Below are 20,196 nucleotides of genomic sequence, written 5' to 3'. Positions count from 1 at the left end.
CCCGGCAGGAGATGGATTCTCACAGGCCTGCTCCTGGATGTAGATTCTCATGCACCTCCTTTAGGAGGAGAGGGATTCCCACAGCCCCCTGGATGTAGATTTTCACAGCTGTCAAAAGCGGGGAGGGAGGTGTAGAACGGGGGATGATTTTTGGGGAAAACACAGGTTTGCACGGGCAGAGCAGGAGGAGAGAGGAGGTACATATGACTACCTCCTCACAGCCCATGGAAACCCACGTCCGGAAAATTCAGGCTGGGCTGAGAAGGGGAGATGAGGAGGGAGTCATATGTACCTGATCTCTCCCCCTGCTCTGCCCGTGCAAACCTGCGTTCTCTGAGGTGGAGCAGAGGAAGGGGAGATAAGGGAGGCGCGTATGTCTCCGCTCTGTCTTCGCTCTTCCCTCCCCCCAGCTCTAGTTTCGGAAATCTGAGGGGAGGAGCAGAAGCAAGTTTACATGGGGCGCAAGTTTGCACCTCACACCAAATTGGCTTCTCACGAAGGAATCACGCGGATGTGATCCATTATTATGTCAGCCCGAAGCCTTTGTCACTGCCAGGACTCTGCTATTGATACAACCTGTCTATGGTCGGATCTAATGGGTCAGTGCAGTAATTATGCTGCATTAATTTGTATGAGCCATCGACTAAACCCCCTCCTCAATAATAATTTTTTGTTGTTGTAATTGTTATAGAAAAGCAGTAAAGCTTAAAGAAAACTATGTAAATTAGATATCGTTGTGATCGTAGTCACCTGAAAAACAATTTTACCACACAATGAATGAAGGGTGTCATAATAACGAAAGATCGGTCCCGCAAAAAACAAGATCTCAAATTATGTAAAAATATAAGAGTTATGACTCTGAGGAGAGGGGGAAAAAATTTAAATGCAAAAGCTTAAAATTATCTGGGTTGTTAAGGGGTTAATACTGATAATAAAATCTGTGTTATTCTCTGCAGATTCTTGTAGCAGGAGATCAGAGGAGAATCTTATATCTTCAGATTATAAAGCAGATGATGATATCACACAAGATACATATGAAGAACATTCCATTATCCCAGATACACCCTCAGCCCTTCACAGCCAAGATCTGTCATCTCATCCTTATATACAGGTCCTGTCTTCTCACTCATCACAGGATGTTCACCAAAATAAAGGTCACAGAAGGGATGTTGGACATCAACGAGCTCATACAGGAAAGAAACCATATTCATGTTCAGAATGTGGGAAATGTTTTGCTAAGAAATCACATCTTGTTCAACATCGAAGAACTCACACAGGGGAGAAACCATTTTCATGTTCAGAATGCGGAAAATGTTTTACTGACAAGTCAAGTCTTGTTAAACATAAAAGAACTCACACAGGAGAGAAGCCATTTTCATGCTCAGAATGTGGAAAATGTTTTACTGTCAAATCAGATCTTGTTAAACATCAAAGAACTCACACAGGGGAGAAGCCATTTCCATGTTCAGAATGTGGAAAATGTTTTACTGGGAAAACAAATCTTGTTCTACATCAAAGAACTCACACAGGGGAGAAGCCGTTTTCATGCTCAGAATGTGGAAAATATTTTACTCAGCAATCACATCTTCTTAAGCATCACAGAACTCACAAAGGAGAGAAGCCATTTTCATGTTCAGAATGTGGAAAATGTTTTACTGAGAAATCAATTCTTGTTCAACATCAAAAAGCTCACACAGGGGAAAAGCCATTTTCATGTTCAGAATGTGAAAAATGTTTTACTGACAAATCAAGTCTTGTTAAACATAAGCGAACTCACACAGGGGAGAAACCATATTCATGTTCAGTGTGTGGGAAATGTTTTTCTGACAAATCAAATCTGGTTAAACATGAAAGAGCTCACACAGTGGAGAAGCCATTTTCATGTTCAGAATGTGGAAAATGTTTTAATGACATATCAAGTTTTGTTATACATATAAAAATTCACACAGAGGAGAAGCCATTTTTCTGTGCAGAGTGTGGAAAAGGTTTTATTGTGAAATCAAATCTTGTTCAACATCAAAGAACTCACACAGGGGTGAAGCCATTTTCATGTGCAGAGTGTGGGAAATGTTTTAATCATCAATCAGGTCTTGTTAAACATCAAAGAACTCACACAGGAGAGAAGCCATTTTCATGTGCAGAATGTGGGAAATGTTTTACTCAGCAATCACATCTTGTTAAACATCAAAGAACTCACACAGGAGAGAAGCCATTTTCATGCTCAGACTGTGGAAAATGTTTTACCCAGCATTCACATCTTGTTAAGCATCACAGAACTCACACAGGAGAGAAGCCAATTCAGAGCAATAAATGATGCAGATAACACATCTATATATTATCCATGTACATAGGATATCTGACATTTATACATATATCATATACTGCATCTCCAAACTTGTTACCAATTGATAATAAAAGTTTTCTTTCTCATATGATTTATTATTCTTATATTCATCTCCGCACACTGGACTTATAATAAATGTAATATTGTCCCTAACGTTGTATATAGGGAATGTAACGTGTCAGTGTTGTCCCCGCCCCCTTCTCATTATGATTATAGAGACTTTAATTCAAGGCATCAGACAGGATCCGGGCGTCTCCCTTGAAGATCGTCTCTTCTGAACATAAGACGCTGCAGATACTTTTATTTATCACAAACCCTAGACCAGCGTTTCCCGTCTAGGGTAATAAATAAATAAAAACGCATAGGGTTCCCGTATTTTTATTCTCAGCCAGATTCTAACCAAGCAGCAACAGCCTGTGGTTACCAGGGTATGCGAGGAACATTGTTACTGGCCCTCCCCAGCCTAAATAAAGCCAGCCTGTTACCGCCTACGCCCTGGAGCGCCATTTTTGACACTTGGGGCACGTTGGTACCGGCACCACTGTGGCGGTGGGTACCGAGGTAATAATTGGGGGTTAGCGTTAGCTGTTTTTGGGGCTGACGCTAAGCCCCGGTTTAGTAATGGATTCCTTCAATAAGACGGCTTCCACTACTAAGCCTGAAAATTAAATTTAAAAAAACAGGACACATTGGAAAAATTATTTTATTTAAAAAATAACACTCCCCCACAGCCCTCATTAGCCATTTTATAAAAAAAAAAAAGAAAAAAAATCTAGTTCATCGCTGCAATCCACCGAATCCGCCATAATCCTCTGCATACACGCATCTGAAACGAGAAAAAAAAACACAAAAAATTTGTTAGTACATTTTTGGAGCACTCCGCCCGGGAGAACGCCCATAATGCAATGTCTTCCCAAACAGGGAGCCTCCAGCCTTTGGCTGTCTGGGCATGCTGGGAGTCATAGTTTAGCAACAGCTGGAGTCTCCCTGTCCGGGAAGACACTGCCAGAAGGGTCTGTTCACATTATACAAAATGTACAATGTGAACAGAGCCTCAGACTTACCACTCTGCCTCCCGTCTGTTAAAATGATGTCATCACTAGGGGCGGAGCTACATGGACCCCACAGGGAGTGAGGGAGGTAAGGGGATCTCCTCTTCTGTATACACTAAATACAGCTATAAGGGGCTATAGGAGCAGGGAGTCCTATCAGTCTGGTGACAGGATTCCCTGCTCCTGTATAATATACACATGTATACTATGCCCCCCTGTATACTATACGGCAGGGGAGGTGAGTAGTGACGCTATACATCACTCATCACCTCCTTACACTCCATGGAGCGGGCGCTCAGCATCCGACCCACAGAGCGGTACCTGAACACAGGAAAAAAAACTGCCACAGGGGACAAAACTGTCTGTTTCCACACACCGGAAAAAAACCAGAAAAAAACTGCCAAAACGCAGAAAAAAGCGGTGACAGTTTTTCTGGCGTTTTTGCTGCTGTTTTTAAGGTCTAAAAAAAAAAAAAAAAAAGTGAAAACTTCCCCTTAGTCATACAACGTTTACACTGAATTTCTCCAGTTAAATAAGGGAAATGAGCCGGGGGAGATAGATAACACCTATGCCAGGACATTTAACCCCTTAAGGACCCAGTCAATTTCCAGTATAGGACCCGGCCATTTTTTGCACATCCGACCACTGTCACTTTAAAGGGGTACTACCGTGCTGACAACTTATCCCCTATCTAAAGGATGGGGACCGCTGGGGACCCCTGCGATCTCGCACACAGCACCCTGCCTCTCATCAGGCCCCGGGGTGAACATCCGCTCCATGTCTGATGACGGGGCCGGTGATCGTGATGTCACAGCTCCGCCCCCTCAATGCAAGTCTATGGCAGGGGCGAAACAGCTGTCTCGCCCCTGCCTTAGACTTGCATTGAGGGGGCGGAGCTGTGACGTCACTATACTCCGGCCCCGTGATCGGCAGTCATCAGACCCGGAGCGATGTTCGCTCCGGGACCTGATGAGAGCGGGGTGCTGCATGCGAGATTGCGGGGGTCCCCAGCGGGACCCCGCGCAATCAGGCAACTTATCCACTATCCTTTAGATAGGGGATAAGTTGTCAGCACGGTAGTACCCCTTTAAACATTAATAACTCTGGGATGCTTTTACCTTTCATTCTGATTCCGAGAATGTTTTTTCGTGACATATTCTACTTTTTGTTAGTGGTAAATTTTCGTCGATACTTGCATCATTTCTTGGTGAAAAATTAAAAAATTTCATGAAAAAATTAAAAATTTAGCATTTCTCTAGCTTTGAAGCTCTCTACTTATAGAGGAAATAACATAGTAACATAGTTCATAAGGTTGAAAAAAGACCAAAGTCCATCAAGTTCAACCTATATCCCTAATGAGTCCCTACTGAGTTGATCCAGAGAAGGCAAAAAACCCTCATACAAGAGGTAAAAATTCCTTCCCGACTCCAAATATGGCATCAGAATAAATCCCTGGATCAACGTTCTGTCCCTATAAATCTAGTATACATAACCTGTAATGTTATTATTCCCCAAAAATGCATCCAGACCCCTTTTAAACTCTTTTACAGAGTTCACAATGACCACCTCCTCAGGCAGAGAATTCCACAGTCTCATTGCTCTTACAGTAAAGAACCCTCATCTGTGCTGGTGTAGAAACCTTCTTTCCTCTAGACGTAGAGGATGCCCCCTTATAGATACAGTCCTGGGTATAAATAGATCATGGAGAGATCTCTGTACGGTCCCCTGATATATTTATACATAGTTATTGGGTCTCCCCTAAGTCTTCTTTTTTCTAAACTAAATAACCCTAATTCCGATAATCTTTCTGGGTACTGTAATCCTCCCATTCCCTGTATTACCCTGGTTGTCCGTCTTTGAACCCTCTCCAGCTCCACTATATCTTTCTTGTACACTGGTGCCCAGTACTGTACACAGTATTCTATGTGTGGTCTGACTAGTACTGTACACAGTATTCTATGTGTGGTCTGACCAGTACTGTACACAGTATTCTATGTGTGGTCTGACTAGTGATTTGTACAGCGGTAGAATTTTTTTCTTGTCGTGGGCATCTATGTCCCTATTGATGCCCCCCCTGATTTTATTTGCCTGACACTGATCACTACAGCTAAATTTACTGTTAACGAATTCCTTTTCCACATCAGTCGTCCCAAGTATTCTCCCATTTAACACATAATCCCAGCCCGGATTTTTCCTCCCAATGTGCATTACCTTAAATTTATCAGTGTTGAACCTCATCTGCCACTTCTCAGCCCAAACCTCCAACCTATCCAGATCCATTTGTAGCAGTGCACTGTCCTCTATTGTGTTTACCGCTTTACAGAGTTTAGTAGCATCTGCAAAGATTGCTTTACTATTCAACCCCTCTACAAGGTCATTAATTAATATATTAAATAGAACAGGACCCAAGACGGACCCCTGTGGTACCCCACTAGTAACAATCACCCAATCAGAATAAGTACCATTAATAACTGAAGAATAAATAGTCCTGCGTGCTGATTGACAAGCTTTAGGCTTTAGCGGACAAACTTCACAAGCCACTTCCAGAAATCCAAGAGTATATTTAATTCACACCAAAAAGGTTAAATACAGGCATGGAGTAAATAATGTACAAAGAAAGAGTTCCTTACATAAAATGATTGAAGATAGAAAAGTTCATATCTCCTGGTCCTTGAGCATTCCTTCATGTGTAGGAGAGATAGCGTGAGTTGTGAGGCCGGCAGAGGGAATGTTGTTGTTCTTCCTTGTGTTATCCTCCTCGTGTTAACCTCCCCACTAGGTTCTAATGGCCTTCTTATATACTAGTAGCTTAGGCCTCATTGGATACATAACAAGTCCTTAAATGTATAGATTCTATTTCAGCTTATGTGGTAATGCGGACAACCTACAAATATGGTCTTAGGTTGTTTCTCCCTAGCCAGTGACTAACTATAGAATATAGCTGACACCACTAAGTTGTATATTTGGAGCACTTCACGTGGTTACATGACAGCCCTCTTGACTTTCACTAACCTTCAGCATATATAAGATACAAAGTGATCTCTTATCAATGATTACATATGGTCTTATGTTAGGGGTAAGTAAGTTTTGTTAATTATGATATTACATTTCCCCCTGATGATAGGATTAATATCCTTATCATAACATTCAAACTTTAACATTTACTCTCCATTCGTATCACAGTCGTCCTCTATCACATCACACTGTCCCTGGGACCATATGGTAATCTTTGACATGAGATGCCTTCTTCTCTATGTTCACAATGGAATGAGAAGATTGTGCTCTTTTTATCATTTCCCTTAAAATTCCATCTCCCTTATTAACTTCTTTCTTAACTTGTTTATATAATTTACTTATCCTAAACATAAGAAATAGTTGATATAAAATACATAATAAAACAATAATAGCAATAATAACTATTGGATTAGATAATACATGCCCAGCAATGGATTGTACAGAAGATTTTGACCATAAGTTAACAGATTTCTTAAAATTTGACCACCAATTAACTCCCGACATATCATTCCATTGATGATGAACCTGATCTAGTTCTCCCTGTTGATGTATAAACATAATTTCTGAATCTTTTAACTGTTGTTTTAAAATAGCCAATAACCCTTTATCTTTCTTTATTTCTTCAGTCCATGTTTTCCAAGGAAAATGATCTATTTGTGTAAGGTTAAAGTGTACTGGTAGTGTTCTTAAACGTTCTGTGTCTATGGTGGAAACATTGAATACCCTCCCATCTATCTCCAATTTTTTCAATTCTCCTTCTATGCAATACAATCCTCTGTGAAGAGTTTCACGATGCAATACAGACTTCCTTATCACACCCTAACCATTTATTTATCCACAAGTCAATATGATTTAGACTAAAACTATATTTTTCTGGAAGACTTCTCAACAATCCCAGAGGTGTGACGCCACTCTGTAAAGCCTGTGCCATCATCTTCAGATTAGTAGAATACTCTACTTGTATTTCCAAGCATGCTCTAGAAACCTGAACTTCCTGTTGACTCTCTATCAATTCCAATGTTGCATCTTGGAGATGAGACACTGATGATCCTATCACAGTAGAAGTGTTTAAAACCATTTTTTCCAATAATTGGTTCAAGCCCTTCTGAACTGTTACTCCCTTACTACCGATGTATCCTATGGATCCCAAGTCTGATTTAAGTGTGTTTATGTCCATAGTGTTTAGTAAGCTTCCTATTGTACCAACACCCCCAAGATTCCCTCAACCACACCTCTCTTGTCTCTTTGAGTGATAAGCGGATGTTGTCCAAACCATTGGGCAAGTCCCATTTCCAAATTAGTCAGGTGTGATACACATTGAGGAAACCTTGTGGATATCTTCCAATCTGTCATGTTAAAAGTCCAGACTAAGGTTTCAAACGATCCATTCCTCAACAATGGCTTGGAATGAAAGTAATTAATTTGAAAAGGATTGGATGGTTTGATTGTAGTTCCAGTGCATAAATGATCTTCCAGAGACCAAATACTAACATTTGCTCTGTCACAATGTTTGTAATGTCCTCTAGTTAATACACAACATTCATATATCCCAGTGTTTTTACGTGTAGGATTATCTAATTGAAACCCAAAGTTTGTACCATTCCAATAAACATTTCCAATTTGACTTTTATGAAGTACATGAATTTGGTTGTTTGTAAAGCTGCCCAAAGACACCTTTCCAAAAGACCAAACCAATGATGCTCCCAGAGGTAGAGGTAATCTTATTCCACACTGTAGCTCTATGGAATTTATGTCTTCTTGACTCCTAAAACTGTGTGGAGTGACTCTAACTTCAGGTGCTATTGAGTTGGATACTGTAAATACAAAATAAACTTTTACTATAGCCAATTCCATTCCACCTGAAAGTTCCAACTACGAGTCCAATCCCCATCTCCAGCTGAGATTGGAAGAATAGAAGGATCCAAAAGTTTGCCATAAGACTTAGTCTTATACCAAATTTCTGTCATGGACCTCCCAATCCTTCCTGTATCTAACATGTTATTTGTCACGTCCCCAGTCCATTGAGATGGTTCATCACCTTTGATTGTTATAAACCAAAACATGGAATCATCTGGATGACATTCCCATATTCCTGATTGATTATTTAGTGTATATGTTCCTTGAGCCTGTGTAAAATACATTTTTGGTCCCACTGTTATGTGAACCATTATTTCTGCAGAATGTTCAAAAAATAAATACACACAAGGTGGTTCTCTGTTGCCATAACCAAATCTCAAAGTTCCAACGATACCTTTTGAGGTATCAATGTCTGATGTCAGCAATCGATCTTCTTGAACTTCTCTTGATTTGATTGATAATGATGTCTTCGGTATCAAATCCTTTGCTTTATTATCAATTCCAATTGATTCTGGATATATTGTAAACAACACAACAATCACAAAGCTTAATATCAGCATCCATGGAATCAATACGTAGAATCCTAGGTTGAGTCACGCCTCCTGTACGGATGTTTCTCTGCAGGGTCTTTTTCCAATAATGGATGGTCTTGCTCTTCCATTTTTCCTTGCAGACCTTTTTCCTGCAAGAATAGATAAAGAAATTAATTAGACACATATAATTTACATTAATCCAAATGTACCCACAGCTTTTGCTGCCTTCGGGTATTTCTCAATGTATTCTCTGTTCTTTGAACAAGAATCATGACCTGTCCCATGGTGTCAAGAATTTCAAAAGGACCTTCCCAATTACTCTCCCATGGTCCCGCCTTTCTAAATGTCTTAATCATCACTGATGCTCCTTTGACAAATTTAGAAGAATGAGGCGGTACCATGCGTTGCATCCTTGATGCTGTATGGGGGAGGATTGCTTTCAAATTTTCCTGAAGTACCTGCAACCACTTAGTTCTCGCAACAGCATCTTTCTGTGGAGTAGACAAAAACGGTTCATGAGGAAAAATCAAAGGCATTTTCCTTCCTGTCATTAATTCAAAAGGTGTATACTGGGTAGTAGCAGAGCTTGTTCCCCTAATACTCATCAATACCAAAGGTACAGCATCAACCCAAGTATTTCCTTTGTCCAGAAGAATTTTCGCAATTCTCGTCTTAATTGTTCTGTTCATTCTTTCAACAATACCTGCAGATTGAGGATGGTATGGAACATGAAATTGTTGACGTATTCCCAGTACTGCACACACAGCCTGCATGACCTTGCCAGTAAAACCTTGGGATCCGCCAAGTACAGAATACATGATTCACCAATGCCCTTGCCGTAGACGATGCATCATCTTTCCTGACAGGCAACACTTCTACCCACTTAGAAAAACATCTACCACAACCAAAGCATACCTGAGACCTTGTTTACCTGAAGGTAAGGGACCTATGTAGTCAATCTGCAATGTAGACCACGGACCATCTGCAGGTGCAATTCTTAGAAGTGGAGGCTTTTGTCCTTTAGGCCTAGGATTCACTTGGACACAAATGAGACATGACTGCACAACATTTTGAACAGTACCCTCCATTTTTTCCCAATAAAACTTCTCTTTGAGAATCTCCAGCAATTTCTGCTGACCCACATGACCTAAACTTTCATGATTATAGCGGGTAAATTCTGTCTGCAAGTGTTTTGGTACAACTGGAAGTAAAATTTCCTTGCATCTCATAACACATCACTCCATTTTCACAAACAAAGGGAGGTGTTATATTATCCTTACAATTCACAATGAACTGATCCTTCATCTGCTCATCTATGAATGAAGGCACATTTACTTCCTTACCTCTTACTGGTAATACCTCCATAGGTTCTGGTTCTGCCACTATTTCTCCTATCAATGCTGCTTCCTTAGCCAGAGAATCTGCCTTCTCATTCCCCAGAACAAAATCACTAGTTCCTTTGCTATGACCTGGTATCTTGACAATAGCATAATGACTAGGCTTTTTAGAAGCAAGCTCAAAAATAGTTTGCAAAACATCAACCTGAGCTAGAATTTTGTTAGATGAATCCACAAAACCTCATTTTTTCCACACAGGTAAGTAATCTATTAGTGATCTTACAACATAAGAACTATCACTATAGATAACCAAAGGACCATTGTTCTCTTTCTCATCAATTTCCAACACCTTTTTAACAGCTTCAACTTCTGCTCTCTGTGCTGAAAAATGTCCTGGCAATCTAATAGCTCGTCCTGTCTTTGGAAACCAAATGGCATATCCGGTAAAGTATTGTCCTTTCAAACAAAACCTGGAACCATCCACATACACTGGTTCATCAGTTTCCTCTGCTTCTTTCCTGAAAAGAGATGGACACTCGCCCTGAAATGTCTCAAGACATTCATGAGAGTTACCTTCATATTGCATCAACTGTGGAAGCACATATTTAGCCTTATGGTCTACTTCAATCTGTTTTGGTGACAAAGACAACAACCAATGTGCAAACCTTTGATGAGACACTCCCGGGACACCTTTTTCAAGAAGCAATTTCAATGTGGAGTGAGGAGTCTGCAGAGTAAATCTGTTGAACCCTACAATGTGTTCTGTAGCTTTAACAGCAAAATGAACTCCCACCGTTTAGCTTTTTCAGCAAAGCCCTCAATGAACTCTCTGGAAAAATTGACAAGTCCTAAAAATTGTCTCAAACCTTTAAATGTAGTTGGAACAGGCAATGCACCTACAGCTGCTACTCTTTCCTGCAAAGGTCATCTCTGCCCTGAACTGATCAAAACCCCAGAGTACTGAACCTCTGTCTTCAGTAATTGGACCTTTCTCGGATTCAATTTCAATCCTGACTCGTACAACAGATCAAACAATTCAGCTAGTAAAGTGAGATGTTCCTCTCTACTCTCTGTTGCCAACAAGATATCATCAACGTATTGTAAAATACAATCTGGTCTGGAGAATTTTGATAACACCTTTGCCAATGCCTGATGAAACACACTAGGTGACATGTGAGCTCCTTGCGGTAACCTGCAAAATACATATTGTTCATCCAGGAAAGTAAAAGCAAATTTGTACTGACAATTCCTGTCAATCTGTTTACTGAAAAAAACATTACTGACATCCAGTACAGAGAAAAACGTTGTCTTTGCATTTAATCGAGACACAATGTCAGGGGTATCAACAACAATAGGTGCCACATTTGGAGTGCATTTGTTGATCATATGCAAATCCAGAAGCATTCTGTAAGAATTGTCTAGTTTCTTTACAGCCCATAATGGAGAATTTGTTACAGAATTTGATTTGCGTATGACACCCTGTTGAAGAAGTTCTTCAATGATTTTGGACAATGGCTCGATTGAATCTGGAGGCAATTTGTACTGTTTCTGCGCTCTTGGATCTGGCCCTTCAATTTTAACTTCAACATCTTTCAAACTTCCTACCTCATTCTTTGACTGCGCCCAGAAAAACTGAAGTTTTTTCACAAATTCAACAAGAGTCAAATCATTACAATCAATTTCTGGCCAAACGGAGGCATCCTCAATTAAGTCAATAACAGCTACAGTACTGAAATCACTTGGATCTATTGTCACAGACTTTTTAGGGTACATTCCCACACGGCGTATTTGCTGCGTATTTGCTGCTGCGTATTTTATTTTCTCTGTTGAAGTCAATGGGTAGGAAAATACGCAGCACCAAATACGCAGCAAAATACGCCGTGTGGGAATGTACCCTTAAGGTTAGTACTTCTCCAAATAACCTGGTTCCCCAAATCAATGACCCAACCTCTCTCTTTCATTACATCAGCCCCCAAAATGTTCTCAGAGCTAGGACAATGCCAGATGTCAATGTTATAATCAAGTAGCCAGGAATCTCAACAAAACATTACTAGCCAATTTAGCTGCCGTATAACGTTTCCCACTAAAGCCAACAATAGTGCAAACAGGTGAGGTGGATGTGACATGCATGGATTGATTAGTAACACTCAGTAGTGTTGCTCGCGAATATTCGCAATGCGAATTTTATTCGTGAATATAGCACTATATATTCGAAATTATGAATATTCGTATTTTTTTTTTTTCACAGTACACATCACAGTGATCACCCCTCTCTGCTTCCAGCTTGTGTGGTGTAAAGAAGGCTCTAATACTACTGTGTGAGACTGGTGCACGAATTTTCGCATATGCGAAAATTTGCATACACAAATTTTCGCATACACGAATTTTTGCTTATGCAAATTTTCGCATATGCAAATTTTTGCATATGCGAAACTAAAACGCGAATATTACGAATATGCAAATTTTGTGAATATATTACGAATATTCATCATATATTCGCAAAATATCGCGAATTCGAATATGGCCTATGCCACTCAACACTAACACTCAGTTGTGCCCCTGTGTCAAGTAAGAATGTCAGATCTTTGCCTTGTAGTCTGCCTTTGACATATGGTCTCCTACAATCATCAAGTGATATAGGAGCCACATACATCAAAGATTCCGAAGTCTAATTCCTATCTAGTCATTTAGGAGGGTTTAAATGTCTCTGGACATTCTTGCCTTCACTATTTTGAGTTAGTTCCTGTACTTGTTTAATTAGTGCGGAGTAAGGTGAAGTAGATTGACTCTGCTCACCAGTAGATGGAGCTGTTGGCACTAATCCATTCTCTTTTCCAAAACTTTGTTGTTTAGGACAAGGAGAAAAATCCCTCGACCTAAGGAACAATCTGCATTGGCATCTCAAATGTCCTTTTTTACCACAATGGTAACAATTGATATTTGATCTGTACATTCTCTGTTTAGAGTTTTCATTTTTAGCAGAGTTAGCCTGAGTCTTAGGACAGTCATTAGTATGTCCATGGACAGTCGCTACCTTTACTCTCATGTTAGACACTTTTATTGATCTCCTTATGTGGTCAATAAATGTGGCTGCATCAGTCAAGGATGGTGCGTCTGATGCTAGTTTGAGTGAAACAGGATCTAAATATTTAAATTTCCTGACAAATGCTGTGATCATAATTCGTGGTTCCTCTTCATCAGGCACAGTCATGACCATTTTGTACGCCTTATCAAACTTCAACAAGAACGCAAAAGGGTCTTCTTGTGAAGTGACTTTTACATTTTCTATCAAATCAAGTGATGGAGAGGAGTCACCAGTGGTAAAAAAGATTAGTTGTTTTAACCTGTCACTGTCTGTAGCACGCACAAAACTTCCAATACCATCCTCTCTAGGTGAGTCCTGAAGTCTGTTAGCCATATGAGATGGGAGCCACAGCCGGTATATCTTATTTTTCTGCTCGTCGGTGAGATAGTACTTATCTGTGTTAGTTTCAAAAACATCAATGTTATGAAAAGCATCCATTTTGTCATTGTACTGCGGGATGTCTTTTACTATCTTGATGTGTTGGTCATGTATTTTTAGAGTTATTTTGTGGCCCTATCTTGCAATTTTCGCTTTTCTAACTCATCTCTATTTAATGCTTCTTCTGTCTCCGGATTTACTGCTGGCGGTACATAAGAATTCATCCTATGAGCACCTTTTCCTCGGGTGAGAGCGGCTACCTCTTGTGAACGTAATTTGGACACGAGTTGGTTTTTACAATCCAACTGTTGTTCATACAGTTCTAACTGCTGAGCCAAGAAATAACAATTTTGGCAGCCACCGTCATCCGAATCACATTCTATGTCATCACATGCAGTGTTACGTTGATTATCTGTTTTTTGGTTAATCATGCAAAGACTTTGTCTAGGTTGTAAATCGGCTACAATCAGGTCATTAAATTACCATATGTAAGACATTGTGAATCTTTTTCTGAACCTCATTTACACAAAATATTTTCTTATCTATCTACTTATTCTGTTCCTCACATTGTTTATACAATTCAGTCCATAGCTCCGCATTAGTTGCACAGTAAGCGAACTGAAAAGATAAATTACTTTTATTAGAATAAGAGGTAATAAAATCCATGTTTACCTGCTTCACTTGGTGGAGAAATTCCCTCGTGACTCTGGTCTGTATACTTGTAGCTTGTGTCCTGTCGCAGCAGCGTCAAGGTTCTTTTAGTAGCTTTTGTCCCGATAGGTTGCAGTGAACATGTGTTCTTCACTCTTCAACTCCCCCTCAGCAAACTAGAGGGCAAAGGTCAGGAGAAGCATCCAGGCGGCTCGCCGTATGAAGAATAATAGTCCTGCGTGCTGATTGACAAGCTTTAGGCTTTTGCGGACAAACTTCACAAGCCACTTCCAGAAATCCAAGAGTATATTTAATTTACACCAAAGAGGTTAAATACAGGCATGGAGTAAATAATGTACAAAGAAAGAGTTCCTTACATAAAATGATGGAAGATAGAAAAGTTCATATCTCCTGGTCCTTGAGCATTCCTTCATGTGTAGGAGAGATAGTGTGAGTTGTGAGGCCGGCAGAGGGAATGTTGTTGTTCTTCCTTGTGTTACCTTCTTCGTGTTACCCTCTTACTTGTTCCAAATGGCCTTCTTATATACTATTAGCTTAGGCCTCATTGGATACATAACAAGTCCTTAAATGTATAGATTCTATTTCAGTTTATGTGGTAATGCGGCCAACCTACAAATATGGTCTTAGGTTGTTTCTCCCTAATTAGTGACTAACTATAGAATATAGCTGACACCACTAAGTTGTATATTTGGAGCACTACACGTGGTTACATGTCAGCCATCTTGACTTTCACTAACCTTCAGTATATAAAATACAGTGATCTCTTATCAATGATTACATATGGTCTTATGTTAGGGGTAAGTAAGCTTTGTTAAATTTGTTAATTATGATATTACAAATGTCTTCAGGGTGAGCGTCTATACGGGACACGTGGTCTCTTCTGAATCATAACAAAATTACTAAATAACCATCGGATAGAAGAGAAATAACAATTCCGTACTATGATAGGGACGGACTGTACAAATATAAAATATTATTGGTAAATATAAGATTTAAGAACCTTTATCCTTCCAATCCACGACATATATGGGAATTTACGAGCGTGTAACTGGGTCTTCAATCCGTGTAATAATGGCGCAAAGTGTGAAGTAAAGAGATCTTGTACCAGATGTGATCAGATCTCTAGGGATTTTATACCCCGGGGAGGACAAAGAAAAGGAAAAGAATTACACCGATGTTTACTGAACCCGGGGGAGGCTGAGATATTGACGACTTCTCATATAGAAAAATGGATTTTATGATCTGAGACCAAAAATAGACGTCAAGACGGGAAACGCTGGTCTAGGGTTTGTGATAAATAAAAGTATCTGCAGCGTCTTATGTTCAGAAGAGACGATCTTCAAGGGAGACGCGCGGATCCTGTCTGATGCCTTGAATTAAAGTCTCTATAATCATAATGAGAAGGGGGCGGGGACAACACTGACGCGTTACATTCCCTATATACAACGTCAGGGACAATATTACATTTATTGTAAGTCCAGTGTGCGGAGATGAATATAAGAATAATAAATCATATAAGAAAGAAAACTTTTATTAACAATTGGTAACAAGTTTGGAGATGCAGTATATGATATATGTATAAATGTCAGATATCCTATGTACATGGATAATATATAGATGTGTTGTCTGCATCATTTACTGCTCTGAATTGGCTTCTCTCATGTGTGAGTTCTTTTATGATTAACAAGACTTGATTGTTGAGTAAAACATTTCCCACATTCTGCACATGGAAATGGCTTCTCCCCTGTGTGAGTTCGTTTATGTTCACGAAGAATTGATTTCTTAGCAAAACATTTTCCACAGTCTGTACATGAGAATGGCTTCTCCCCTGTGTGAGTTCTTTGATGGTAAACAAGAGTTGCTTTCTCAGTATAACATTTACCACATTCTGAACATGAAAATGGCTTCTTTCCTGTGTGAGTTATTTGATGTTTATAAAGAGTTGGCTTAAGAGCAAAACATTTCCCACATTCTGAACATGAAAATGGCTTCTCTCCTGTGTGAGTTATTTGATGTCTAACAAGACTTGATTTAATAGTAAAACATTTCCCACATTCTGAACATGAAAACAGCTTCTCTCCTGTGTGAGTTATTTGATGCTGAACAAGACCTGAATTAGAAGTAAAACATTTCCCACATTCTGAGCATGAAAATGGCTTCTCTCCTGTGTGAGTTCTTTGATGTACAATGAGATCGAATTTAGAAGTATAACATTTCCAACATTCTGAGCATGAATATGGTTTATATACTGTAAGAGCTTGTTGATGTCCAACACCCCTTCTGTGACTTTTATTTTGCTGAACATCCTGTGATGACTGAGAAGACAGGACCTGTATATAAGGATGAGATGACAGATCTTGGCTGTGAAGGGCTGAGGGTGTATCTGGGATAATGGAATGTTCTTCATATGTATCTTGTGTGATATCATCATCTGCTTTATAATCTGAAGATAGAAGATTCTCCTCTGATCTCCTGGTACAAGAATCTGCCAAGAATAACACAGATTTTATTATTAATATTAACCCCTTAACAACCCTTATTAACCCCTTAACAATCCTTAAGCTTTTGTGTTTTAATTTTTTCCTCCTCTCCTCATAGCTATAACTCTTATTTTTCCATCTACATTGCGTTTGAGAGCTTGTTGTTTTGTGGGACGGATCTTACATTGTATCAACTGTGCATGAAAATATAAGTCTGGTCCATACAATCACAGCGATATCTAATTTGCATAGTTTTGGTTACACTTTACTACTTTTTAAAAACAATTACAAAAAACATCTTTTGAATGTTTTTTTTATTTTATTTTTTTTACACTTTTTGGTCCTTCTATAGGACTTGTATGAGCAGTCATTGGATTGCTCATACAGATCAGTACAGTATTTACTGCATTGATCCATTAGAGCCGACCATAGACAGGCTGTATGAATAGCAGAGTCCCGGCAGAGTCCTAGCAATCATGTTATGTGCAGTAAAATTGACTTGTTCTCCTCATAGATCAGGTTGGTACGATCGGTATGTATAACAGAGCGTTATCTTTTAGGCTGGGTTCACACTACGTTTTCTCCCATACGGGAGCGCATACGGCAGGGGGGAGCTAAAAGCTCGCGCTCCCGTATGTCACCGTATGCGCTCCCGTATGTCATTCATTTCAATGAGCCGACCGGAGTGAAGCGTTCGGTCCGGTCGGCTCATTTTTGCGCCATATGCGCTTTTACAACCGGACCTAAAACTGTGGTCAACCACGGTTTGAGGTCCGGTTGTAAAAGCGCATACGGCGCAAAAATGAGCCGACCGGACCGAACGTTTCACTCCGGTCGGCTCATTGAAATGAATGACATACGGGTGCGCATACGGTGACATACGGGAGCGCGAGCTTTTAGCTCCCCTCTGCCGTATGCGCTCCCGTATGGGAAAAAAACGTAGTGTGAATCCAGCCTTACTCAGTTTTTTTTTTTATTTAAACTTATTTTAGTAAAAAGTGAGTAAAGAGCCGTACAGTGTAAGTACAGACCATGGAAGTCTATGACAAAATCCCATTCAGCACAGCATGATGTATACAGAGTGAGGACAGCTGCATAACACAGTCACTGACTACAGACACAATACAACCTAAACCGGGAACTAGAGCCTGCGCAGAACTGGTTGTTCAATCCCACTCCCGCCCGCTCCCAATGATTTTTTTTTTACCAATCCCGCCCACACCCGTAGGATGTTTGCTCCACTCCCACTAAAATGTTTGTCCAATCCCGTCCGCTAACATAGGAATGTACAGACACTAGGGTGCAATGCTCTGCACATACTCCCCATGTAAACTTTCCATTTCTATGCAGAGCACTTTTCAGTAAAAATGACACCTTAGCCGGTGGCAGGGGGAGGAGACTATTGGGAGGGGCACTCTGAGTGTGAGACCCGCAGCCATAGTGCCTGACTGCCCGCCCGCAGCAGCCTCCTGACCGTCTGCGTATTTGGAGTTGGGTCCCGCGTGATCCCAATCCCAGTGCATCCCTCTACCGGGAATTTTAAAGGTGTACTCCGCCCACAGGATAAAAAAGATAGGGGATAAGATGTCTGATTGTGGGGGTCCTACCACTGGGGACCGCCACGATCTCCCTGCAGCACCCGACGTTCTGAAAGTTTTTTTTCAGAATGCTTGGTTTGGGCGGCCGGAGATGTGACATCATGCCACGCCCCCTCCCATAGACATGAATGGAGGGGGCGTGACATAACGTCACATCCCGGCCGCCCAAACTCGGCGTTGTTAACATACTGTTTAGAATGCCGGGTGTTGCACGGAGATCACAGCTGCAGGACCCCCGTGATCAGACATCTTATCTCCTATCCTATGGGTAGGGGATAAGGTGTCTGTGGGCGGAGTAACATGTGGTGGCGCAGTATGGGAGTTATTACCAAGTACCCTTGCTGTCCTGTTGGGCAACCTCCCCTCAGTGTCCCCTGGGCCCCCCACTTGCACCTGCCCCCCCCATGAACATATGTTTACCATGTATTATACTGTGTAATGTGTGAAGAAAGCCTTGTCACTTTAGGAAAGGTTAAAGGGGTTATCGAGAAAAAAACTTTTTTTAATATATCAACTGGCTCCAGAAAGTTAAACAGATTTATAAATTACTTCTATTAAAAAATCTTAATCCTTTCAGTACTTATGAGCTTCTGAAGTTAAGGTTGTTCTTTTCTGTCTAAGTCCTCTCTGATGACACCTGTCTCGGGAAACACCCAGTTTAGCAGAGGTTTGCTATGGGGATTAAAAGGAGTAAGCTCAGGTCATATTTAAGCATATATATATATTTTTTTTTTATTTTATTTTATTTTTTTTTATAAAAAAATTTTTTAAACTAGTCATAAAAAAATATGTAAATTGGGAATCGTTTAAATCGTATTGACCTAAGAATCAAATTAGCAAAATTGCATTTTCTTTTCAGTTTCACCTCACAATCATTTTTTCAAGTTTTATAGAAGATTTTATGGAAATGAAGAAATTAAGGATTTCATTATCACGTACAGTGGATCCGGCAAAATACATGTGTGTCTATAAACAGGCGAGGAGGAAAAAATAAAAGATGTAAAAATTATAACTGGCTACATCATTAACCTGTTAAAGACCAAGGGAGTACCTGTATGCCCCGAGTCTCCTCCCTTTCTATAAAGCGGGACCACAGCCGGGACCAGTAACTAATAGCGCGTGGCACTGATCGTGGTGCCGCATGCTATTAACCATTTAGATGCAGCGTTCAAAGTTGATCGCCGCATCTAAAGTGAAACTAAACTACCCCCAGCTAGCTCAGTGGGCTGTTCTGGACCGCTGCAGTGAAATCGCGGCATCCTGAACAGCTGTAGGACACAAGGAGGGTCCCCCTACCTGCCTCCTGGTGCCGCTCGCTGAATGACTGCTCAGTGCCTGAGATCCAGGCATGAGTAGTCAAGCAGCAGAATCATTGATCAATGTTATCCTATGGGATAACAATGATCAATGTAAAAGATCAGTGTGTGCAGTGTTATAGTCCCCTATGGGATAACAATGATCAGTGTAAGAGATTAGTGTGTGCAGTGTTATAGTCTCCTATGGGATAACAATGATCAGTGTAAAAGATTAGTGTGTGCAGTGGTATAGTCCCCTATGAGATAACAATGATCAGTGTAAGAGATCAGTGTGTGCAGTGTTATAGGCCCCTATGGGATAACAATGATCAGTATAAGAGATCAGTGTGCGCAGTGTTATAGTCTCCTATGGGATAACAATGATCAGTATAAGAGATCAGTGTGTGCAGTGTTATAGTCTCCTATGGGAGTTATAACATTGCAAAAAAGAAAGTGAAAAAAAAAAAAGTGAATAAAGATCATTTAACCCCTTCCCTAATAAAAGTTTGAATCACCCCCTTTTTCCATAAAAAAAAAGTGTAAATAAAAA

The 20,196-nt window shown here is 40.3% G+C and overlaps 2 protein-coding genes across 2 annotated transcripts in view; one reads left to right on the top strand and one right to left on the bottom strand.

Annotated features, from left to right (window-relative positions):
• The window catches only part of LOC130298226 (oocyte zinc finger protein XlCOF7.1-like), an 82,462-nt gene that overhangs the window by 31,972 nt on the left and 30,294 nt on the right, over nucleotides 1–20,196 (top strand). The window contains exon 6 of the mRNA XM_056551144.1: nucleotides 957–2,260. Within this exon, the coding sequence (XP_056407119.1) occupies nucleotides 957–2,260 (1,304 nt within the window). The remainder of the gene's footprint in view (nucleotides 1–956; nucleotides 2,261–20,196) is intronic.
• LOC130298217 (oocyte zinc finger protein XlCOF22-like) overlaps nucleotides 1–20,196 on the bottom strand; it is a 300,794-nt gene that overhangs the window by 270,976 nt on the left and 9,622 nt on the right. The window lies entirely within an intron of this gene.

Source organism: Hyla sarda (genome assembly GCF_029499605.1).
Source record: "Hyla sarda isolate aHylSar1 chromosome 1 unlocalized genomic scaffold, aHylSar1.hap1 SUPER_1_unloc_5, whole genome shotgun sequence".
NCBI classification, from domain to species: Eukaryota; Metazoa; Chordata; class Amphibia; order Anura; family Hylidae; genus Hyla; species Hyla sarda.
Note: the sequence above shows the minus strand (reverse complement) of the source record. Positions and strands in the feature narration are given on the sequence as shown.